This window comes from Porites lutea, chromosome 10 (genome assembly GCF_958299795.1).
Source record: "Porites lutea chromosome 10, jaPorLute2.1, whole genome shotgun sequence".
Lineage (NCBI taxonomy): Eukaryota > Metazoa > Cnidaria > Anthozoa > Scleractinia > Poritidae > Porites > Porites lutea.
Genome location: NC_133210.1, coordinates 22693727 through 22719158, shown reverse-complemented (window position 1 = coordinate 22719158; position 25432 = coordinate 22693727). Strand labels below are relative to the sequence as shown.

Sequence of the window (25432 nt, the reverse complement as noted above, 5' to 3'; positions counted from 1 at the left end):
CACAAGATTCTTCGACCGCAACGACAGCATTCTCGACTCCTCTCAACCCCTTTAATGTAACACCTGAATTAACACAAGCGGCTATCTCTCAAAAACCTGACAAAGAAAGCCTCACCCCTCCACCACCCTTAAATCCTGCTTTCCTGACCTCCCTTCCACAGTAGAAACCCCATCACAACAAGGCCCGAAGCGCAAGAGGCGTCGGATTCAATTTCTTAATTATTTGGATGATCATAAACCTCATGGCAAACAGCTGAAGAAACGTCGGCATAAGAAATTCAAACCTTACAAGTACTCCATGGGCGAAGATGAAGATTAATTAATTTCCATTCCTTTCAAATCGCTGTGTATTGGTTTTCAATAAAGTTTTTTAAAACGGTATCTCTCTTGTGTTTTTATTGTTAGCAATTATGAGTCGCGTGTTTTAATTGATCCTTGTTAAGTTATTTGTTTTATAATAATACGTCAAGGTTGCTCCCTTGAGGTTTTTCCTGTAGAGCTAATTTGTATTCAACTTTGGGCTTGTGAACTCGCATAATTAGCTGATTAACCGTGCGTGAAAATGACAAGACTTCAATAGTTTTTCATTTCCTCGAGATAGAAAGGAGAAAACAGTTCTGTAATAGTCAGACAAGGTTACAGCTCGATTCGACTTGCATGTTTGGAGTAATGTTTTAAAAATATTGGTGATAGTAAGACTTTTTCCTTAGCAAAGCGATTGCGAGAAGGAAATACTGAAGGGAAAGCACGCTTTTATGTTAAACACATAATAGATTGTTTACTATCCAATCAGGATTAAAAGAGCCCGGGCAAGTCTAGGCAAGCCTGTTGTTCCTATTGTAGTGGAGTGACGCTCATTAGTAAACCTATCCACTTCATTATATATGGAGGAAGACACTTAATTAGTATGCAGGAAAACCAAATTAGTATGCGGGAAGGCAGTGAGCAGGCTTTTATGCCTTTTAAACAATAAAAAAATATGACAACCAACCAGAATGCTTCGTCAAACGAGACAGCCAATGAGCGTCTTTCTAATTCCGGTCAACCAATCAAAACAACTATGACATCATAGTACCCCGGAATACATATGACATCATCCTCCAAAAATAACTAACCTGTCAAACCGGTTATACCAACCATGACCGCCACAAGATAAAAATAGAACATGACATCATTGATAAACCCGTCAAACTGGATATACTTAATGAGATTCCACCGCAAGTTAATGAGATTCCTGCGCATTTTATTCATGAGATCAAGACAATAGCCTATGACGTCAGCGATGTTAATTTATTCCCCCCCCCACCTTAATGAGATTCCCCCCCAAAAAAAACCGGAGTAAAACATCCCTCCTATACTACTGACATACCCACAGTATATAACGTTTATTCTCTGCACGCCTTAAAATTTACGCATCTCTGGCCAAAAGGTTTAGTACCCGACATATTTTGCGACACCTTTCTTTACCCTACAATTCTAGATATGCAACCAATGAAAACTTATATAAACCCCGACTAAGAACGAATACTGGCAAGCAGATGATTTCATTTAAGGTAATCGATCTTTGGAAAAGCATTCCACAATACCTTAAAGAATTGAATGAGTACAGTTTTTTTAAAAAAAAATCAAACATCACCTACTGTCGGAGTGTCCGAGCAATACTTGTCGTAACCTAACACTTCCTAGTTCTGCCTAAACTCACTTCTTTTAAAACTTGTCCGTGTTACTTCCTTAAAAAATAGATCTTTCGTATTTTGCTGCAATTGTTATTAATTGTTCTTTTATTTTCTATTATTATGTTATTATTTATTTATTTAAGTTTGCTTTTTCTGGTTCATCGCCTATATTTATTTTAAACGTAAGTAGTATTATGGTGGCCAACTAGAAAACCTAATGGTTCACTTGGCCATCATCCTCAAACTTTTATATTTATTCTATAGCAAGATTTCCCTGTAAACATCAATCTATAAAGTCTGTAACCTAGCATTAGTCAACATATTGAGGGAAAAAAGGGGGATTAGAGCTTATCAAAAATGACGAGATATTTTGAACGAATAATAATGAAGTTTCAACAAATACTTTATTTGCAAGAATTAGCTGATACCAATATTTACATGTAGTAATGATGAAACTACATTATGGTTTATTACCTATTCGTGACACACAAGACGGAAGCGAGACTGTTTTTAGTGGTAAATGAAACTATTGAGTTGTTGTGTAGACCCTGGCCTCAACTTAAAGTAGCTGCAGCAGTACATGCTGAAAGTAATGTGTTCGCAGTGGGGTTGACAGTGGCAGTGGGATGAATTTGTTTTCAATAAGGGGTTGCTAACAGATGAAGTAATCTAAATTGAGCATTCCAATAGACATTCACTACTTAATCTGTACTTACAAATCTAAGACAGCAAAATTTGAAAACTTCAAGTAACTGTCCCTCGTACCCTTAATTCCCTCGCGTAGAGATGTATCGTTTTTTTCCCCACTGTATTGGAGAGCGCGCTAGGTGGTATTCAGAAATTCTGGAAACACGTCGTTGGCCGGTCAGCTCCAAAACCACCCTCTCCTGATAGCTACACTTACATGAAATTTCTAAGTCTCTTCTAAATTCTGCTCTTCTAATCTTATTCTAAGTCTAAGTCCCTTCAATTATATTTAGAATAAAAAAGGAGATTGAATGTGGCATAAGCGGGATTCGAACCCGCGGTCCTAGAAACCGAAACCCACCACCTACACCACTGCACCACTGCACCACAGTGGATTCGACTGCAAGTTATGTTTTCGTTTTACATATTTATAGTGACAAACCTAACAGTAAATGAAAGATAACCATTTCGAGGCAGTGCTTAGTCCTAATCACTATTATCAGTGCTAAACCCTCATCACTATGTTTAGTGCGTAACCCCAATCACTCTAACGTTTTTCGCGAAATTTTACCGGGATTTTGAATTGTCATAACCTAAGAGTACACAAATAAAGAGATTACGTATTGAACGTTAGAAGACTTATTTCACAGATTTAGTACGAACTATTGCTATTATAATACAGTATTGCATTTTTTTATGGTGTAGATCCCAGTCATGTGGGCTTGAGTTCTCCTACTCAACATCGAGAAGTGGAGGTAAGTTTACACCCCAACTTTACAGTCTGTATTAACAGTCAGAGCCAACTCCGATGTTAAATTTATGCAGGGGAAACTGAGTGTGATTTAGTCAAACAGGCCAGAGATAAGAGCAGAAAATCATTACACAACTTGCACCTTATTAAGTTATTTACTAAAAAAGTATCTTGAATTTGGTTCTTTTTAACTCGTGGATTACGCGTAGCGTAAGGAGCGAGTAATTGTGGGCACTGCGATATGCAAATGTGTCACTGGGGTGTAGACATACTTCGTAATTAGTCGGCTTTCACGAGAACGCCCGATATCGAAACGACAACTGTCGTAGATCGATCGTTCCCGTTCTGCGATCAACAAGTGCTGAGCCTGCATTGTGCCCAGAGCTTTTCATGTTATTGGCGATAAGTTGCCTTCATGTGGACTTTGAATATTTCAAGTTAACACTATGGCCGACTTTGAGACAGAAAGTTGTGAACTTTTGAAGCTTTTTGACTCGTCCAGGCGATAAACATGACGAACAGATCAGCCATTGCTCTGTGACTCCCCAAGCTGGGCCAAGCTCACGATTTTTTAACTTTTCTCACGACAAGACTCCCAATCACATGATTTTTAGGGAAATATCATTCTGAAATGAAATGTTTCTTTGTTGAATAAAAACGGAAATGTTTACTGTTGCTGAATCGTAATTGATTCTCCTCATGTAAACGCAGAGAATTGCAAGCTGTACAACGCCGTCAGCAAGAGACTTCGCGACAGTTTTGCGAGACACTTAATATCGTTTTGTCGGCCATATGTTTTTCAAATGCGACGAAATGAGTTAAAGTACGGCTTTTACCGTAAAAACCATGCTTGCTTTCCTCGAATATATCTTTCAATTCTTCATAAATAAAGCTCTACCAGCTTCAAACAGCGTCCACCGGCAGACTTTCATGAACAAAAATGTTGTTAATTAATTTAATGCCAATGTTTAACGTTATTTGTCGTGGCGCAATAGATAACGCGTTGACCTTACACGTCAATGGTCTGGTGTTCGACTCCCGCCGGAGGAAACTTAAACATATTTTCATTTTTTGCCAGACTTAAATTATACCGGTAGACTAATTGCCAGTTCAAGATCAGCTTTCATTTCTAAAATGATTAATCCACGAGTTTGCCATAGGCACCCCTTTGATTTACATGTGTAGTCAAATGCTGATTTTTCAAACAACCTTGGGAAGAGCAAATTGGTTCAAATTATTGGGAGGTTTGAAAAATTGGGTGTAAAGTTGCATTGTTCGCCCTAGCCTGTTCCAGGCTCTCGGGTAGTGGGGAAGACGCGAAAGTAAAAGGCACGCGAAAAGTTGGCGAGGCGAAAAAGAGGAAAAGGAAGGGAGAGAGAGCCTGCTCTCCCCAGTTTCCTCCCGTTTTATTCTCGTCTTCGCGCTTTCTCAATTCAGCGGGCCCAACTATCTCGGAGCCTGGAACAGGCTATGTTCTCAGTTCGCCCACGAGCGCAAACGTATTTCCGGTCATCGCCTCTCTCCACCCGAGAGAAGCGACGACCGGAAATACGTCTTCCTTCGCAGGCTTCGAGAAACCGGGATTCTACTGCATGTAAGACTTCAGATATTTCTTTCTCTGCACGTTTTGCAGGTTTGTTAAAAGCAGGGGTCCGACTGAGAGCTTCCTTTATGAATGAATTAATTCACTAGAAGACTTGGTCTTGTAGATGATAGTAGTAAACTGTAAAATATTCTCACTGAGATACTTCAGCAAGTTTCCTTAGTACTATAGTTAGTTCCCTCTTCAAAGTTGATTGGCTGATTTTACTTATCTATTACTCTAGCCTCATCAAGTGGATACCTCAGTAAACAGTCAACGGTTTATGGAGGTGTATATCTATATGTATATATTTATATAATATGTGCATTAATTTATTACCACTTATGAGATCTTAAGAGTCAAGTGCTTTACCGTTAAGAAAAACAATATCCAATACCCAGCCATTCAGATGCCCAACAGTAAAGCACCACAAAGCCAACTGTGTACCCACTGGAAATTCATTAAGTTCACAAAAAGCATATTTTTGAAAGATGATTTCAGAAGAAGCGGCTAGAGAAAGATATATAACAATTATTCACCGAAGTGGAGGTGGCTAGTATTGGATATTTACCGACGCCGCGAAGCGGCGAGGTAAATATACAATACTAGCCACCGACACTGAGGTGAATAATTGTTTTAGTATATACTAAAACAGTGAGATAATTGAGCACAATAATGATGATTTTTAACTCATTTACTGTTGCCAACGATTACAATTTTGGCGCGCGATGGCCGAACGGCCGCGGTCGTCGCTTTTTCTTAGCGACAAACAAAACTTTTAAAGGCGTTTGTTTAGCTCTTGCGGGGAAGTTTCTTCAAAAGGAGTTGTGAATTCTGTTTGTATTTAAAATAGTTCTCTAAAAAAGATTATTAAATTTAGTTTTAAGCTTATTTATGTACAAGTCAACTAAATAAAGCAACGCAAGACTTAAGCTTAATTTGCATTTGTAAACAAAAAACTTTTTCAGCGGTTTTATCGATAACTATTCAAGTCAAAAAGACAAAGCTTTACCTGTTAAAACTTCCAAACCGAACTTCGTCACCTTCTTCATGTATTTCGGAAATAGCTTGCTTGATTAGTTGTGAAATTTCTTAGTTTGTTACGGCAGCAAACCGTGAAAGCATTTTGCTCGCAACCTACTCGAGTTTGGCGTCGCTCGCTCGGAGGAACTGGAGGTGAATCAGTGAATAGTGCAGGATATTCACTGATTGAGTAGCCAATCAGAGCGCGCGAAAAACACTATCCACTGTTTTAGTATATACTAAAGAGAAATATTGTCTGAGGGCCTTCTTGTCTTCAGTTTTACAGAGGGTGTGGGAAGTCTGCAATAATCCCTAACAGCTGGTAAAATAACAACAAACACACTGTCGTACAGAACACAGTTTGACGTTGCTCCTGGAAATTATTGTGCGTGCTAGGTTGGGCTGATTTCCAAAGTTAACTGTGGCCAGTGAGAAGACAGTTTGTGAATGCAATATACAGTAATTAAATTAATGCTAGCATTGAGAAATTGATTTCATCTTATTACTTGCAGAGTACCATCAGTGAAAGGGAAGATCTTTTAAAGGAGAAAATTAACGGGGGTTCAGCAGATGTCAAAATTAAACAGGTTGGTAGGTTACCGTCATGGAGATCTCATCAATCTGTTAGTTAAGTTCAGGATACAAGGACTGTTCAAAGACAAACTATGTCCATGCCTTCCTTCCCCCTGCCCTCCCCTTCCCCATCACAAAAGTCATGCCAAAAAAAAAAACAAACAAACTACTGTTATGTAAACTACTTTTGCCATATTATCGCGTTCACGATAGGCTGGACTGATCATTAGTATTATTTGTAATTTTGGGCGTTTTATGCCGTGTTTGCATTCCTGTCAGTTCTGAAAGAAAACTTTTATTGAACTTGATTTTTTTCGTGTTAAGCTTACGTTTAGGACACAATTGACACGAGTTTGTGGCCGCTTGAGGTTGGTTCAGGGATCATTGATAGGTTAAAAATTGTGTAATATTTTGTTGTTTCAGTTACCTGATGATTCATCATCCTCTGAGGCGTCATCAACAGTAACAAATACAGCTGATGTTCCTGCTGTTAGTTTTTGGCGAGCTGTTCTTATACCTGTGAGTAACAGAATTTGTTAATTGCCTTGTTCATCTATTCGTGAGAAGCTACTTTGACCATCATGTGGCGTTAAGGTGAATATTGCTGGCAAGGCGTAGGCCTGGTTCTCAAAAATCCTGGTAACTTTTCGGACCCTGGCGGAAATCAAAATCATATCCAAATAAAGATGTAAAGAAAAAAACGAAAATACCAGTCCATTTTCTTTTGTTAACTGTTGGTTTGTCATATTATTTGCAAATCTATTGCATCCTCCTCTATCTTGAAGATTAACAACAACAGTTTTCCGGGACCATAACGGGTTCCTGGTATACACTTCATTTACTTAAAGTATACTCTGTCATATGTTTCTTGCAACATATTCATCATTATGTGTCTATATCTGCTCGGTTTAGTTGAATCTCTTCACTGTTGTAAAATTATTTCATCAACTTCTTTACTTACCTATTATTTTTGAATGTTAAGTTGTTGTTTTTTTTTTTCTCCACAGGGAGTAATAGAGTACTCACTATGTTTGTTCTTTGCTAAACTGGTCAGCTACACTTTTCTCTTTTGGCTTCCATTTTATATTCAAAACACAAGTAAGGACCTCTTTTAAGTATCCTTAAGTCCCGAAAGTAACGATGCCCCGTTTAATAGCTACCTCGGGATTGTTTTTTCTATTCTTTTTTTCTTTGTTATTGGTTAGAAGTTAAGAATACAGTTGAAATGCTAGTAACGGATTGAAAAACTGCAAATGCATGATTTGGACGCAAATAATGGGACACTTACTGTGAAGTTCTATTAAGTGAACAAGTTATCTGTGCTTGGATACCTAGAGCTTATGAGAGTAAATTGTGTTCTAAACTTTATTTGTCCCGGCGATATTATTTGTACATTGAGTAAAAGTTAACATTTTTTATACTCCTGAAGGAAACGACCCCAAAAGACTGATAATTTTTAAACTCTCGTACTCTTAAAGTTGTCCTGTTCACAGTGCATCCTCCAACACGTCAGCTCACTGAAACAATAATTTGACCCTTTGAACCTCATGATGGGACATTCTTACGATATGCTGTAAACTTTCATTGCGACATTGTAGATAATTTTTGAAACATTTGTTCATTTAATTATCCTTCAGCAAGTACTTTGATTTCTTGCTTTACTGCCAGGCCAATTCTGTGCGTAATAAAAGAAAGACAAAATGCTCAGCTTATAACAGAGTACAGGCCCTCTATAGAAAATGATGTTTGAGCTTGCTTTTGCTTCTTTGATGTGTAGGAATTGGTGGTAAAGTTTATGGAGCAACAACTGCAGCCGATTTATCCACACTGTTCGATGTAGGAGGGATTATAGGTAAAGTGAACCATGCCTAACTTAAACCTTTGTGCTGTTTTGAGTTTCAACTATGTTTCCTCTCTTATGGACTTTAATACACCAATTCTGGTGTAATGGCTTGGCTTGTCTGTCTCTTTTAAACGGACTGAAAACTGAAACATTGCTTAACTGGTTTCTTCTGGACGAACGGTCAATTGATGTCAAAAAGAAGCGGTTTTAAAAGTATCCGGATTAGTGTGGACGGTGCCTAAGTGGGTGAGTCCATCCGGGTGAGTCGTTGTGGTCCTGAATAGGACTGTTGTGGATAGTAAGTGATGTGTTCCCACATCTCCCTCCTCAGACAGGCTTGCCACGGTCAAGGAAAAGTCAGGGAAAAACGAACATTTTTTCAAGCTCAGGGAAAAGTCAGGGAATTTTTAAAAAAGTCAGGGAAAATCTTTAATATGGTCAAAGTCAGTGAAAAGTCAGGGAATTCTCTTTTCCTGCCTATAGTTCATAAGTTTTCTTCAAGACTTTGAAATGCATTTTCTTTCGGAAAGGTGAAAAGTATGCTGTAAGGCAAGCAAAGCGATCAATTTGACACTCTACGCCTGACATATGTAGTAGTTGTGGTCAGTGATTTTGGTTCTGAATGTTTTCTTCCAAATTCCTTCTTCCTCTTGAAAATCAAGAGAAAAATATCGATGGCCTGCAGAAAAAGCTAAAGCGAATGCAAACATCGATTGTTTCTCATTAATAAAAGGTCAGTGAAAAGTCAGGGAATTGATGAGTGATGATGAGTGGCAACCATGTCAGAGTCAAAGTGAGTTGTATCTGAGAAGGCTGGTGTGTTTTCAAATGCTAGTATCAATAAGGAATTTTGAGAGCTTCAGTTGAATATATGTAGTCCTCGGAGCGACGTTTGCACGTCCATTCCCTCCCACGACAGTCAAAGAAGAGTTCTCATAGCTGTTGTTTCACTTGTTTTTCAGGGGGAATCTTTGCAGGATTTGTTTCAGACAAAACGAAGTGCAGTGGGATCACGGTGGTTTTCATGTTAATTCTAGCAGCTCCAATGGTTAGTCAATTGCACAATTGTACCCGCGAACGTGTCAAGGAAAATTTTCTCTTTGATTTTCTGGTTGCCATTGTTACGAGGCGAGCCAAAGGCGAGTTTCTGGCGCGAAAGACTTTGCTGTTACGGCTCTTGCAAGAACACGCCGAACCATTCTTATTACCTTTCTCCGGCGTTTTGCTACGTTGAATTGGCTAAACACCAGGCGACGCTAAATCAAATTTATTGTTGCGGAATTTCATAAAGTAATGTAAATTTGATTGTTTGTTTTTTCTCCAGCTGTTTATTTACAGATTCTTGGCTAATTCCAGTCTCCAAACCAATATATGTAAGTATAAATCTCCCCGATTTTGTTTGAGGGCAGGGGTCGGCTGTACACAGGCTAAATAATTATGCCCTTTATTGACATACACTGGTGACGAAAAGTCTTAAAAAGTCTTTGGTCTTATAAAACTTTTTTGGCCTGTATCAGTTTCGTAACTTCCTTCCAGGGGATCTCGCTGTCCCGAAGAGTCGATTTTTCCCTTTTTAACTCAGCTTTGAGCATTCTTATATGTAACTAGTGATCATAGCTCGAGCTAAACTAAGTACATACTTCAGCAATAACCTGCGTAGCTGGCGGTAGAGGAAACGTCATTCACGGCCAGACACCTCATAAACGAGCGATGGAGTCGCAGGAGAAGGAAACGAGTATCCTTTGTTTTCTTCTCTGCGCTCTAGCGTAACCGACAGCCTCTCAGGCAAAGGAAAAACAGTGCAGCTTTGTCCGCGAAAGTCATAAATTTACCATTCGTCAACCTAACTTGCCACTTTGTTCACAACAGAAATTTGCTGGTTTCGATACTGAATATCTATAATGAGTAACTTTTAACTTCCCTATCTAAATAAACTTGATCTTTATTACCGTTCATGAATGCGGGCGTTTAATGGATGAGAGGCGTTAATTCTCATAGCTGTAACAAGCTCAACAAAAATAATAAGCTTTCAGCGAAAGTATCAAAGGAGTTTATAAATACTGAGCGGAATATCCAGTCCATCAGTTGATCCGTTTAGGCCGTTAAGAGACCCATATCGCTCTTTCAGATCTCAACTTCGATGTCAGAATCCACGTTCAGGGTCTTTTTGTTATCACACTTACTCTGAACTTGACATTGGACAAGATACAATGCGAAAACCCTTGTTAATCAAGCAAGAAACTGAATAAGTTAAATGCTGTTGCGCCTTTTTGCTAATTTCTAGTATTTTGGAGCGTCTGTTAGACAGGGGGCGTTAAATAAAGTAACATCGTAGAAGGGGGCGTTTAATAGACGAGGCTTTTATTTGAGAGGGGGTGTCAATTACATCATTTATGGTATGTCCCTCTGTAAACGTCCAACTCGGCTGGTAAGAGGTATATCTCCGCCTTTTGACCATTTCTAAACCCCTTATCAGCGCTCGAGAAAAAAAACGTGAGTTCTAGCTGGTCCTTTAGGAAAGCATCTCTCACGTTTTGCTGGGCCAGGCCAGTTCTTGCTCGTCTTAGCTTATGATTTTGTTAGAGGATGACTTGGCTGGACGATCCTGGGCCCTTTTCCATCGTGCTAGTAAGCTTTAAAAGTTTCTTGCCCACTCGTTCCGAACGACCCCTGTTTTGTAATAGGCCTAATGTGATAAGTGGGCTTAGTTGGGCTTATAAGATGCCAGTTGCTCACTACAACAATCCACCTCTGGTTTCAGTTTTAATGATTGCTACCGGGTTGTTTGTAAATGGACCTTATGCTTTGATCACCACGGCAGTTTCAGCAAATCTGGTAAGTTATGTAGTCGTCACTTCAGCGGCCTATGACTTATCTATAGTTATTAAAACTTGATGAATTGTTTACAGGGAACGCATCCATGTCTCCATGGCAACACGAAAGCAATGGCAACCGTAACAGCTATTATTGATGGTACCGGCTCCATGGGTAAGGAACAATAACAAAACAAAGGTCATTCGTGTAGTGCCACGAAAGATTACCAAATTATGTGCGCTCATATGTCTTGAAATCATGATCCTCATACGTCCATTTGAAAGGGTATATCAAACACTCAAGAGCATCTTTTATCCCGATAAATCCATGTTGCTTAAAAATAAACACTCGACTTAGACTGGCTCCTCGGTGCCGGGATCCGGGTAGTAGTTAAAATACTCCTTCTCTTGCTTTCTTTATGTTGGTTTGTTACCTGAGTGAAGAGAACGTGTTACTTGTTACAGTACGAGAATTAAAGTAGGCTTGAATAATTTAAACTGAGCAAAGTCTTTTTCAAACTGCGAATCAAAACCATATTCAACACTAAAATTTTCATCACAATGATACAAGGAAAAAAAATGGAAAAAGAACTAACAAATGATATAAAGTTGCGTTTACGGGATTATTTTACCAACGTGTTTATGCTTGAAAATAAAAGCAACAGATATAAATGTGTAATAGGTATAATAGGGGTAAAAACTTAAGGAGAAATTAGCACAATTAATAATGATTTCATAGGTTAATGATTTATGAATGCAGCGTATTGACACATATATACCCACATACACCTAGTCGTAAAAGGTAAATAAATGAATACATAATTAGATAAAACTATTTGGCGTTTAACCTTCAAATATACAAGGGCCGCCGCCTTTTCACTTTCTTTCAATATTTTAATTTTATTTCGTGTAATAATCTTCGCTCAGGGGCTGTTTTTTGTCTTTTCTTTTCTCCTGGGACTGACCAGTTCCAAAGCTCTATAAGACTTCTATAAAATCATCCAGATCGTAGCGACTGCGTATGTCTGAGTCTTTCTCATGCAAGTAGTTCTGGGGCGTTACGGAACTATCCGGAGGATTGGAGTGCTCCCAAAATCGCCTGGAGTCTATATAAAGCGCTTTTTCCGTATGATAGTTCCGGATCGTGTCAATCATCGATCCACCAACTCCGACCCCACTTATACCCTACTTTTTATTTAACAATTTGTCGAATCACAAGATAGGAAATACACAGAGGTTGCTGCAACCGCAAATGATATATCTGAAGTTGCCAGTGCCTCAAAATTTTATGATGTTCTTATCTATTATAGGCGCTGCACTTGGTCCACTACTAACTGGGATAATATCACCTACGGTATGTCAGCCCATGTGTACTCATTCGTCTTCAGGCATATCCTCTTTACAATAAATACATAAATAATTACAACGTAGGAAGGGTTAACCTACACGTCAAACAAGGGACAGCTCTTCCTGCATTCACACTCATATCACATCACCTTTATTTAACTTCGGATTTACAGTGTAGCTGAAGCTCTTGTATTGATGTCATGTCTTGACTATATCTACACCTAATCTATTCAAATCATCAAGAGTTCTAAAAACTACACTGAGCGATCATTGGCCAATCGTTGGTAATATGAATTACCGAACGCCTTGTCTAAAAAAGCACCGAATAATGGAGACGCGCTCGTGGAATGACAACATTATTAACGCTTTCGTGTCTGAACTTCAACAACCACCATGGACCGTTATCGATTCTTTTACTGATGTTAACGACCTGTTCTGCTCGGGGGTCGCTGTTTACGAATTTGCTAGACAAGCTCCGAAACCAAGTGATCCCAAGTTACTAATATGAAAAGGAAAGCAAGAAGGAATTACTTCTTAAGCCACCACTTTCTGTGCGGAAAGTTTCCTACCGAAAATTGCAATCACTCAACGTAGTCTCCTTGAATGAGGACTTGGCTACTTCTGAGTTGTGCCAGAATCCATCTGATGATTTACAGGAACTTGTTTCATCTTATAACAATACCCTCATGACTGATTTGGACAAGCACGCGCCGTTAATGACAAGAACAATTGTTCAGAGACCTCGTGTTCCATGGTTCAGTCAGGAGATCAGGGAGGCGAAGCGACAACGAAGGAAGGCTGAAAAGAGGTGGAGGAATTCTCGATTGGACTCCGATCTTGCTGTTTTCAAAGCAAAACGTAATTTTACTACGCGTCTTATGAACAAGGCTCGGAGGGAATTTTACAGTAACTTTATAGACGAAAATGGCGGTGATCAAAAGAAACTATTTCGTGCAAGTCAGCGCTTATTTAACGGCACAGTTGATGATGGTCTCCCACCTAATGTGGACAGTAGAACTTTCTCTAACGACTTGGGAAAATACTTTGTTCAGAAGATAGATACCATCCGCACGCAGCTTGACACCGATCAGCAGACTGATTCATTTCTAGAAGATGACACTCTGTCTGCTGCTCAGCAGACTGATTCACTTCCAGAAGATGACACTCCGTCTGCTGTTCTTTATTAGACTGATTCACTTCCAGTAGAGGACACTCTGTCTACTGTTCTTGATGAGACTGTGCCATCATTCCCTACTTTTACGATGCTATCACCTCGACATGTTAAACAGCTTATCCAGAACTTCTCCTTTGAATCCTGCCCTCTTGACCCTATGCCATCCACACTGGTTAGCAAATGTGAAGATCTCTTCCCAGATCCCACAAAATCGTTAACAACTCATTGCAGTCCGGACGTTTTCCTGAAATTTGGAAAGAGGCTTTGGTTTTTCCGCTGTTAAAGAAACCCGGTCTCGATATCATCTTTAAGAACTTCCGTCCCATGAGCAACTTGTCTTTTGTGTCTAAACTCATTGAAATGGCTGCTTTCAATCACATTCATGGTCACCTGGTTAGTATTAACTTATACCCAGTTGCGCAGTCAGCTTATAGAAGAAATCACAGCACTGAAACGGCTCTTCTGAAAGTAGTAAACGATATTCTGTTAAATATGAACAAGCAGCACGTTACTATCCTTGTTTTGCTTGATCTCAGTGCTGCTTTCTATAATCTATAATTTCTATGGTTTCGATCTTATTTGTTAGGCCGTTCCCAGCGAGTCTCTGTTCGGGAAGCTGTATCTGATAAGTTTGACGTGCGGTATGGTGTTCCTCAAGGCTCGTGCCTTGGCCCACTTCTCTTTACAGTTAATTCAAGCGCAGTGTTTGATGTCGTCATTGTTATGTCGATGACTCTCAGTTAAACATCTTCTTTAGTCCCAAGGCGCACTCTGGCCGGGGTGATGCAGTTGCTTCTATATAGCATTGCATTCAAGACATCAGGCAGTGGATCTCTCAAGACAAGTTGCTCATGAATGATGTCAAAACAGAACTTCTTTTGATTGGCACCAGACAGCAACTCGCTAAAATCACAATTGATGGCATAACTGTTGGACACTCTGTCATTGCTCCACAATCTCCCTTCGGAATCTAGGTGTGTGGTTAGATTCTGACCTATCAATTGGTGATCACATCACGAAAACAAGCTCTGCAGCATTCTATTATTTGTACAATACAGGAGGATAAGGAAATATCTTAGCAAAGAATGTACTGAAACTCTGATACATGCCTTTATTTCTAGCCGCTTTGACTATTGTAATAGCCTGTTATATGGCTTACCTGCGTATCAGATTCAGAAACTGCAAAGAGCGCAGAACTCGGCTGCACGCCTTGTGCTGCAAGACAGTAAATTTTGTCATATTACACCATTGCTAAGAGCTCTACACTGGTTACCCGTAGCAAATCGAATAGTTTGTAAAATTTTATTGTTGACTTTTAAGGCCACTCATAAACTCGCTCCAGCTTACATTTCCGAACTTGTATCTCTGAAAGACAATGAGGGTAGGTACTATCTTAGATCAAATTACGGCAAACTTCTTAACATTCCATCATGCAAGTCTCTTTCCACGCTTGGTGATGGATCTTTTTATATGGCTGCCCCTAAATTATGGAGCGATCTTCCCCTTTTTATTAGAAATATATCTTCAATTAATGCTATTGAGAAGGCTCTTAAAACTCATTTATTTCAGAAGGTGTTTCCCAGCTAATTTATTGTTTTTATTCTTTTTATAAGGAAGGATTTGTAAATAGGATTTTAAAGAATAATTAGTGATTGTTTTTGGAATTTTAAACTTCGTATTTTTAATTGGAATATGTACTAGGATTCTAGCATTTTGTTGAGTCATTGTAATGCGCAGATGAAAATTTCTTTCCCTGGATTGATATTTGCGCAATACCAATCAATAAATATTATTATCATAATATAAAACGTTATACACAATCGAAGCGTCTGAAGCTACTGGTTCTGACCGGATTCCCGCAAAAGCATTAAGGATCGCTGCACCCCACATTAGCGACGTCGTCACTCATTTGTTCAATGAGTCTTTTAATCAAGGGATATATCCGACCTCCAGGAAAACCGCTTAAGTAACTCCCGTGTTTAAGGGTGGGAAGAGATCAGAGAGCGACAACTATAGACCTTCCTCAGTCCTGCCCTGCATCTCTAAAATCCACGAGTCTTACATGAATTTGGAGCTACAAGCTTTTCCCAAAGAATTAGATCTAATTCAACAGCACCAGTTTGCCCTAGTCAAAAACTCTCATACCATAACCAAGAGAGGATAAAGGGGACAGAGAAGGCATCCCCCATACACAGCCTATTCCATTGGTAATTCGTCTTGAGTTATTTTTAGAATCGGGATAAAGTTACCTCGCGCGCTGCGTGGATGTTTCGTGGAGGTTTCGCATGACTAAACGCCGTGCAAAACATGTCGGGCGAAACGCAATGAAAGCGTAAAGAGATCGAGAGCATTCCTGAATATTGAAGCGAAATGAGTCGACGCTCACCTGGGAAAAGGGAATCGCTGGACTCTTTGACAACCCGTGAAATCAGTTTAACTCGAAGTTATCGTAACCTCAGTGCTTTCATAAAATGAGAAATTTCGCCGGTCTATTGAAACCGGTCGTTTGTACAATAAAGCAATTAGGACGCCAAGTGTTATTTTTGTTGAATAATAAAAGGCTAATAAAACAATATATATCCAACCAGAAATTGCTCTCTTCAAACTGTAAAATTAATTATAAATGATCCGGAGAGAATATTCAGTGTTAAGGATTTCCCTGCTGTACTGTTAGCTCTATACAAGAGAGGAAGGGCGATTCCTTTTTAATTTCCGTTTCGCTGACACAGCTTTAGCAGAAATCTCTCCGTAGTCGTTTTCGTCGACAAAACGAATAGCAATATCGCTCTGCGCGTCTTCCGCCATTTTGTTATGCGTTAATTCGTGAAGGACGCGTGCCTCTGAGCGTGGGTCATCCACGCGGAACACATTCGCGCTATGTGATTGGCTGTTGTCTAATCCCCCTTGAGATCTGTGGTGTTAAAAATAACTCGAGACGAATTACCTATGGAATAGGGTGTGTATGGGGGATGCCTTCTCTGTCCCCTTTATCCTCTCTTGACCATAGCTGTATTAATCAGAACAGTCGACTCATGGAAACTGGCTATCGACAAAGGGGAAAGGGTTATATGTACTTTTCTTGACCTTCGAAAAGCATTTGACGCGATCGATCTCACTACTCTTCTGGACCCTTAGGCCAGTATCTCTTAAATTGCGATTCCTACAAGTCCCTTATGTCGCCGCACAGTCTGGAGGGCACGATTCCGACAGGACCTTATCACTTAGATTGTGATTCCTGCAGGTCCCAGATCTCCCATAGCCTGCGTAGCAAACGTTTCCGTTTTTTCCGGAGCAAAGAAAGACTTCGGTTTTGACTGCCCGAGAAATAGAACGAGAACCAAAAGATGAAAAGAGAGGAAGAAGGGGGGGGGGGGGGGGGGGAGAAAGGAAACGCCTGCAGAGAAACCCCCGCTTCCTTACCTTTCTTCCCTACCCCCTCCCTGCTCTTTTACTCGCGTCATTTTTCGAGCGGTGTTTGACTCCGAAACCGCACGGAAACGCTTGCTACGCAGGATAGATCTCCCAATTCCCACCGGCTTTGTAGTAATCTGTGTAATCCGAGATTCCGACAGGCCCTTGTGGGTAAAATGCTAATTCCGAAACCCTTAAAGTTTATTGTGGTTAAAATATCAGATTTGGACAGGATGCTTCTGGATATTATTCAATTATGCCTTCCATAGGGGGGACGGGGAGTGCGGATAAAAAATGGCATGTCCCATTGCGTGATTGCGATCAAGTTGATTCTGGAGTTTGATTATTGAATTACGATCGAAAGGAGTAAAGCAATTCTGTATCATGTAGACATTTCCAAACGATATTTCTTGGTTTGCCAGTTGAAAATCGTGTTTTACTTTTTGCATGAATTAAAGAAAAGGAGTAGTGGCGTCACTGGACGGCATTAACGGCCGGTCGAGTCAGACGTTACTGAGGGAGTAAAAACGACTAGAAGTAATCGTCTGAAATTCAGGCTACTCTTTGACATGTTTTTTTTTATTATTACTGCTGATCACCGGTTAATACCAGCTGGTCCTCTGTGCTCAGGTGATCGGTTTTTCTATCAGGATTAATAAAGATATTATTATTATTATTATTGTTATTATTATTATTATTACTATTGTTATTAATGTTCTATCGCAAAATTAAGCGAGAGGTTAAAACCGCCAGGACGGTTTGTACATAAACAAACATTAACCAAAAATACTTTTCCATGTCTCGTTTTTCCCTTTTGTATTTTTTTAACATGATTTCTTAACTAGCGTTCCTCCGACATTATCAGTTTTTAAAAGTGTTCACTTTAACTTGAACGTGGATTACTAACTCTTTTCATTCTTCACTACTGATCCCCGTCAGCTTCAGTTCTTCATTTTCGCACCCTCACCCCCTTTAACTAGTGGTCAGTAAATTCCCGCGGTTTTTATTTTCAGTCGCACGCTCGACGATTTTTAAAGCAAAAAAATAGAGGGTGTTTTACGGTAGTTTGTACTATCACAAGTCTTTTGGACGCTATTTTTGGTACCCAGCTAAACTGTTAGTCTCTTTTGATCAGTGAAAAGGTTGAGAACAATGGAATTTTTGTGTTCTTGTTTGTAGGGGTGGAACAATGTGTTTTATATGTTAATTACCGCTGACGTTTTAGCGGCCATAGTAAGTGTATGTCTTATATTTTCAATTCAGTGTCACGGCTTACAATAGCACGATAGTAAGTCCGACGGTTTTCTTATGCAGCTTTTGTGAGATCGTCTCTTGTGGTTAAACGCTATGTGTGTATTTTATTTTGGTGGGTTTTAAGTACTTTTGTAACAGTAAACATGGAAAAGAGGAAATAGTGTCTGGCATCAGTTAAGAATCACTGATCACTGAAGACATTACACGTTTCTGGGAAACTGCCCACATACCCCTCCCCTAAGCCAACATTAACACTTACCTCTCTTTTAGGGCAAAATGTTGGCTTAAGGGAGGGGCAGGTGGGCAGTTTCCTGGGAACGTTTTATGATCCGACATTATTACCTGCATATAAAATACGAATAAATGGTTTGATTTTTTTCTTGTTTAGCTCCTCATCAGGCAAGTGGTATTTGAAATAGAGAAAGTTTGCTGTCCACGCACCATGTGAGTATTGTGGCATTCTAATCTTAATTTTTTAGGCCCTTGGAGCATTTTAAAATCATTTTTCATGTGCCTGGGAGTGAAGGCAATAGATCAATACGGTGTATATCATTAGCATTAGCAACAAGACATCATCATAGAGTTATCATATGATGAAATTCATATCAAAAGAACCTTCTTACTACCTTTCTCTCAATTTTCTTCACAGAGTGCTCTCTCACTTACCTTATGTGGAATCTGGCATTCATTCGGACCACCCGGGACGAGAAAGCGAACAAGAGCCTCTACTACAAAACTAAGTAAACCTGCCACTAAACGTTGCTTACTCTCGATTGCGAAACAAACCCAGGAAGAGGACTATGTAGCCTCAGGTTACTAGATTGGATTAAGTAGTGATTTTGATGTGTTTAATTTCTCACCAGTGCCAGGCGTGGGAAATCATTTAGAGAATTAATTTAGGCCAGTCTGATCAAGTAACTGACCAAGAAAACGCTCTACATATACTTAGGGACTGTAGTTAACCAGATAATTTATAAGCGTCGACAAAGTACAACGTCTTAAGTTTGCTGTCTGAATTTTGTTAAGGACTTTTGCATAGCGACATCAAGCTTATTTTTGCAGTTGATATTTTGGGCCTAGAAGTTTAAATGGCAGCGGGCCATTGCAATGGCTTCGTCAATGCTTATATATTAGGATGTTATGTAACTGGTGGATTTCTGCCTTTTTCGACACCTGAGACCTGAAAGATAAGAAGGTTTGTCCGTGCTAGTTTTTACCAGGGGTTTTTTTTATTTTCAATCGAAAATGTGTAAATAGCCTAAAGAAAATATTCACACTGAAATTTTAACATCATAAGCTATTTAGTGGCCGCGTGCTCGGGCTATTTGTTTTATTTCCCCAGGGTGGTGGATTTATTAATACAGTGTAACTGTGTTTTAAATTTGGGAACAATTAAGAGAGGTCAAGTGTTTGATTTTTTTTGTTCCTTTTTCTAAAGATACATATAGGTGGGCGGAATTTTGAAAAAATTAGTATTTTTGTCAAATTTTTATTAAATCCATTATTGGGTTTAAAATCCATATATTTTTACTATTCTTAAACAGTAATAGGATCAAGAGGATTAACGAAATTATCTTTAAAAGGAGATTGAATTTAACTTTTTCGAGTGAGTGGCTAGAGTAGTGAAAAGAGGAATGAGTCGTTCCTCTTCTTTGTTACCCAATTGCACTGTCGAGCAGTGGAAAATTCACTTCATTCGTTAGGTTTTAAAAATGAAAATAAAGTCAGTTTAAAATGTCTTTTTGAGTCTGTCTTTCTCAAACATGGCGGCCTGTAAGATGTTGGTTACGTCCTCGTTTTCAATCTTGATGTCTATTGGTCTATTTCCGCTCTTATCTCGTATGTTGAGATCAGCATTTGCCTTTACTAACATCTTTGTAAACTTAATGTCGTTTCTTTGAACACACATGTGTAATGGCGTCTCGTGGGCCTCATCTGAAAAAGAAAGAAAACAATTCTGGAGGCGCTGCTGTTTTTATCGTTTGTTCTGTACATTAGTTCAAAGAGTAGCCAATAAATGTCCTTCCTTAATCCTGGCTCAATAGCGTAGTACGTATCCCTTTTTGTAGAACATTTTCAGAGTGGCATTGGGCTTATTTGTAGTATAAAAAATTGCTTAATCCAGGTTTTTTTTTTTTCACTCCAAAATAACAGGCGACGGAATTTTTGTAGTGTAGCAAATTTCAACAAAGTGACCGAAAACGGTTTTCTTCAATTGCAGTTATAAAAAGCGCATCCACTGTTGTCAAGTTGTAAGTAACAAATCCATCAAAAAACTGTCTCCTTGTGGCGAAGTTTTAGTCGTCTGCAATTCTCTTGGTCCTTAAAGAATCGAGAACTGTTTTAAAGCAACTTTGTAAGCTACAAGCGAACTTAGCAACTTTTGCTTTCCAGAGACATGAGCTTAACAAAGATGTCAAAATGCACAGAACTTTTGTCTTCTTTTTTTCAGTTGCTCACATCTAATTCTCTTAAGGTACTCTGAATTTGTACTGTTCGTCATGCAATTTTTCCACCTTCAACTCAGTTTAAATTGGCAATAAATTAAAACAGAACAGCAGTTATGAAATGTCGCCCCGCAGGAATAATACCGCTTCTTATGATGATTCTCTTCTCCTTCACTTCCCCTCGCCCTTTCTATTTTTCTTCGTTGATGTGATTGTCGCCTTTGTCAGTGTTAGACTCTAAGGGCTAGTTATTTAAACGGAATCTAATTTAGCACGTGTTCAACAAAACCGCGTTGAAAACCATTTTCCGAGTACTTAATGCTTTTATCGGAACACCATTTATCGTAAACAATTTCACTAAAGCATACTGCGTAGACTGGGAAAGTACCTATTTGCTCTTAAATTAACCCCTTAACAAAGAGATCTGGAGGCCTAAGTTAGATTTCGTTTAAATGACCCACCCAAAACTGAGTCTGCGGCCGGTTGATTTTTTCGTGAATGTTATCTACAGTTCCCCTTCCTCCCTTTTCCCTTTTTTACGCCTGCCCCCGGGAATTGGTTCTTGTTTTAACAAATAACTCGTTTTAGTGAGCAATATGATTATTGATGAGCTCATCCACAAGTTGCTAGCACAGTATGTAAGGGCTGAATGACACCTTCCTTCGTCGAGAAGATATTACTAGCGAAAAAATCTTCCGCCCCCCGAATACACATGGCAAGCAAGTGCTTATCCAAACCTGATATGGCGTTCACTTTAGCTCCACTCGCAATAAGTAACTTCCCGATTTCGTGTTTTCCACAACGAGAGGCGTGATGAAGAGGAGTATATCCTTTAAGAGACCTAGCTTCCACATCAGCGCCATATTTTAAAAGTAATTCCGTGGACTTTTCTTGCCCCATTCGTACGGCTAGATGCAGAGGTGTTAAGCTTCGTTCACCAGCGTGTATTTCCGCGTTTGCTTGTCTTCTAAGAAGCACTTTTAGCACCTTATTTTGTCCCGCCTCTGCAGCATAGTGCAATAAAGTGCGCTGTGGTTGCTTATATTTGCAATTGAGGTCCACTCCGTGTTTTATAAGTTCTTTTAAGTAGGAAGAGTGGCCACAGAACACACTGAAGTACGCAGAAGATAGTCCGTCACGCGTCTGTGCGTTGATGTCAGCTCCTAGATAACAACATTTTGTAAATCAGGTACAGCTATGTTCACAATGTATCGATTCCAAAGAGGATGCTTCATTTGACTCACACCAAAGGGATGATCTTCTAGATGAGTGAGAGGGGCTCCGGGTATACTACCCCTGACTGAGAAATGCGATTTCCTTCATTTTGGGCCCCAAGTACTTGTTCAAGCCACGAACTTAACGCACACAAACTACTTGTTTATTAAACATAAGATCTATTTTATGAATAGTTAATTTTCTTCATCTCTTCAACTTCAGAAAAGTGCTGATGTCCTCCATTTGCCAGCGTGAACTGTGTTTTCTTAACTTTATTTTAGTTAACAACAGAGCTGGAAGTGTTACAGGCGACGTCAGAACTATTAATGCTGTATGTTTAGTTATATCCTCTTACAAGGCCTCACAGCATTGGCTGAGACAATAAACAGGCTTGGCGCACGCTACTGGTGTACACGAGCGTGCCAAAGCACGGGAAAAAAACATGCAAAGGCACAGATTAGGCACACTTTAGGCACAGTTAAGGCACGTTTTAAATATTGCTAAGGCACATTTTAGGCACAGTTTGGGCACAGTTTTGGCACGGTTTAGGCACGGTTTAGGCACAAATATTCAACGCTGGGCACTTTTTTGAAAATCTTTGTAACCCGACTTGCAAAAAAGAACAAACTTGGTACGAATTACAAAAATAATTCAGATCAAACACGATACAGTTAGAAGTATAAGAAGTGTAAGTTTTGAGCCGCGCCGAAAGTCTCGAAAATTAAAGTATTCTTCGACAGTCCGTGTTTACTCCAAGGATAAAGTGGAAATTCAAACGCGATATATGCGGTCCTTTTGCTTGCCATGCAATTTTATAGACTCGCTTTCTTTCGTTTCTAAAAGAAAGCGTGAAAGAAAGTCGAAGCCACAGTAACAAAAACAAAGCTAAAGAAGTAAGGCACAAAAATAGCCAATAAAAGTAAAATACTTTTTGCGATCGAGGTAAAATTGGCCTGAATTTGAATAACAACATGAAAAGTAGAAAGTGGTAATTTGAAACCTTCATGCCAACGCTTGTTGTTTTTTAAACAGAAAATGCGGCTGCTTTTTAAAAACATTTCTCTAACTAAAAAAGTAGGATTCACACTTAGTAGTAAAAAAATTCAAGCTGCTTGTTTGTTTTTGTTTTCTGTCTCTGTTAGCAAATTAAGCTTTGATCGTATAATAATCGATGAGACGTGCCATTTATTTTGCTTCAAAACTCATCGGCGTGCAATCAATTTTTTCGTTTTCATTTTATAAGTCATATCACAAGTAAATTCGTTTTTTGAATGCAAATCTGCCCTCCTGAAAAAAAACAAATATTTCGTCCCAACTAAACGCTCCGTTAAGAAGGGGAGAAGAAACCTACTTGGAAATTTTTTAACATCGATGAAATTAGCATATCAACAATGTAATTGAGCTGAGCACTTACTTTAAATACGCTAACCTGTTTGAGATTCCATTTTCCTGTTTGTCGAGGCTTTCCCTGCTGTCTCTAACCGTATTCTGAGTCATGTTATTTCTTATAAGGGGATAAAAAGGTCGTCAGACCGTGTTTCTAGACTTCGTAAACCTCAAAACTGACATTATAACTGCCGTGCGCCCTTTTCGTTCGCTGTGGAGCTCGATAGGCTGGACACGATTTTCCGAGTGACTCAATATTTTGGCACAACTTGTGCACAGATTAAGCACAGTTTGGGCACAACTTAGGCACGGCTTAGGCACGTTTTTCAAAACTAAAATGCACACTTTATGCACATCTTAGGCACATTTTAGGCACAAAATCTTTATGCCAAAGCACACTCAAGAATCCGATTTTCGGTCCAACGCACGGTTTACGAATTTTCACGTTAAAAAATGCTGTCTAACCTTACATATTTGATCTTAGCGTAAAAATGGGTTTCCCGAAGTCTTAACAGTTAGTCTATAAGGAAGGTTTAACTTATGAGCATTCCAAAAATTATTATTTCTTCTCCTAACAACAACAGAAAGTCAATGAAAAGCAATCTTTTAAATTGACGTTCGCTCTGCACAGAGATCGTATGTAGACAGAACATCTTTCTGAAAACGCCCTAAACTTTGTTGTTTTGCCATTATGTTCAGTAATTTTTAATACAGTTAGTACTCATAAGTCACTGACCTCTTCGGAGAAATTTTTCCAAAGTACCATTAACAGAAACAGAGAAATCCCACAATATGCGTGGTTAGACTGTAAATGTTACGCGGGCTGTTAAAAAATGGTCCCATTTTGAGCCATATTTTTCATATTTCAATTTTATTTTGGTCTTACAGCCAGAAAAAAAATATTCAATGAAAAGCTGTTTATAAACTTTAACTTCTTGCCAAATATCGATGCGATCTGAGTTTTAATAAGTTCATAAGAGCCAAAAGATGTGAGATTCTTAGCCGTGTACACCAGTAGCGTGCGCCAGGCCAACAAATGAACAGTAAAAGTGGACCCTAGGCCTTAGAACAACAACAACAACAACAAAAGCAGACGAGTTGCGTGCTATCGAAGATTCAATGAAATTAGAGGTTGTAGTGAGCTACCTACTATCCGATATTATCCCTTGAATTTACTTAAAGGAAACCTTACTCCTCTTCGACGTAGTGTTTATATAATACCTTCATTCACAAGTGCCAGCATACATTCCACATGACCTCGCATGGCGGTACAATGCAGTGGAGTCTCCCCATACTTGTTGCAGCTCTTCCAATCAGCACCGTTGTTAAGTAGCAACTTCACGCAGCTCACGTGACCGTGCCTGGCAGCGTAATGAAGAGGCGTATTTGGCCCGTTGTTGTTGAATGCCGCGGCGTCTACTTTGGCGTCATTTTCCAACAGTAGTTGAAGGCATTCAGCGTGTCCGTACAGTGAGGCCTCGTGTATCGCTTGCCAGCCATAGAAGTCTTCGGCAGTAACATCTGCGCCATTTTCTATGAGGATTTGAAGGCAATTAAGGTGGCCATGACGGGCTGCGAAATGTATTGCTCTTAAACTTTAAAGGAAGCAATAAATATATCAGAAATCATGTGTATATTAACTATAAGTAAACCAAAAACTGTTCACTGAGTAACAATTTCATAGAAAACCTTCAAGTTTTACCATATTCACCAATATGAACGATGAAAATATCGAGAAATATGATCGGGACTGTGAAAAATAGCGAGCGAGAGAAATGCTCATACCAGAAGTCAACATCACTATTTACAAGTATAGTATGAGTAAAGCAAGATCCGTAATTTGGAATCCCTTATAGGGCGTTTACCTTCTACTTTTAGATTGGCTTATTAAAAAGCAAATGTTGATCTTGTGCTGAGAGCTTTCTCAGTGGATTAACTACAATGACCGAACACATAAAAGTTCCAGTGGCATCTCTTACCCTGAAAATGGCGACTCCCTTTCATTTGGATCCATTCCCTGTTCTAAAACTAGTAACAATTCATTTTCTTTTCCATTGCGAGCACTTTTTAACATAATATTTTTGGGATCCTTAAGTTCGTCGTTAATGAACCACCGCGTAGGACTTAATTTTCCGGAGGTGCGCACCCCTGCAGAAGCCGCCGCACCCATGCTGTCCACCCGTTATTTTTGCTTGATGATGGTCAGCTTTTAACAGAGTCTACTTGTTTAATTAACCATTTTGACGCAAC

General features: G+C 39.3%; 2 protein-coding genes across 6 annotated transcripts in view; one reads left to right on the top strand and one right to left on the bottom strand.

The window, feature by feature from the left end:
* The window catches only part of LOC140951155 (glucose-6-phosphate exchanger SLC37A2-like), a 44916-nt gene extending 25043 nt beyond the window's left edge, over nucleotides 1–19873 (top strand). For 2 of the 4 annotated variants that reach the window (XM_073400375.1, XM_073400372.1), the window contains 13 exons: nucleotides 3069–3118; nucleotides 4941–4985; nucleotides 6232–6306; nucleotides 6716–6811; nucleotides 7300–7390; nucleotides 8070–8144; nucleotides 9098–9183; nucleotides 9460–9508; nucleotides 10897–10970; nucleotides 11045–11123; nucleotides 12259–12302; nucleotides 18060–18113; nucleotides 18784–19873. In XM_073400375.1, coding sequence (XP_073256476.1) covers nucleotides 3069–3118; nucleotides 4941–4985; nucleotides 6232–6306; nucleotides 6716–6811; nucleotides 7300–7390; nucleotides 8070–8144; nucleotides 9098–9183; nucleotides 9460–9508; nucleotides 10897–10970; nucleotides 11045–11123; nucleotides 12259–12302; nucleotides 18060–18113; nucleotides 18784–18954 — 989 coding nt within the window. In that variant the 3' untranslated portion in view covers nucleotides 18955–19873. Of the gene's footprint in view, nucleotides 1–3068; nucleotides 3119–4940; nucleotides 4986–6231; nucleotides 6307–6715; nucleotides 6812–7299; nucleotides 7391–8069; nucleotides 8145–9097; nucleotides 9184–9459; nucleotides 9509–10896; nucleotides 10971–11044; nucleotides 11124–12258; nucleotides 12303–18059; nucleotides 18114–18522; nucleotides 18579–18783 lie in introns of all 4 variants that reach the window. The other 2 variants (XM_073400373.1, XM_073400374.1) reach the window with 2 other exon arrangements.
* LOC140951157 (uncharacterized) lies at nucleotides 19864–25398 on the bottom strand. Of its 2 annotated transcripts, none has more exons than XM_073400377.1 (4): nucleotides 25162–25398; nucleotides 24404–24777; nucleotides 21319–21744; nucleotides 19864–20069 (listed from the first exon to the last, which is right to left on the bottom strand). In XM_073400377.1, the coding sequence occupies exons 1-4, from the start codon at nucleotides 25350–25352 to the stop codon at nucleotides 19864–19866; spliced, it is 1197 nt and encodes a 398-aa protein (XP_073256478.1). In that variant the 5' UTR covers nucleotides 25353–25398. The 2 variants fall into 2 exon arrangements, with proteins under 2 accessions (XP_073256478.1, XP_073256479.1); XM_073400378.1 differs by having other exon boundaries at nucleotides 24404–24715; nucleotides 25162–25337.
* Nucleotides 25399–25432: the final 34 nt, after the last annotated feature.

Bases quoted from the DNA above. Each gene is read 5' to 3' on its own strand.
- LOC140951157 (XM_073400377.1), bottom strand. From the start codon at position 25,352: ATGGGTGCGGCGGCTTCTGCAGGGGTGCGCACCTCCGGAAAATTAAGT. The intron at 24,778-25,161 runs GTAAGAGATGCC...CTTCCTTTAAAG, and splicing joins AGGGAGTCGCCATTTTCAGG to TTTAAGAGCAATACATTTCG. The intron at 21,745-24,403 runs GTATTATATAAA...GTTGTTATCTAG, and splicing joins GCTGGCACTTGTGAATGAAG to GAGCTGACATCAACGCACAG.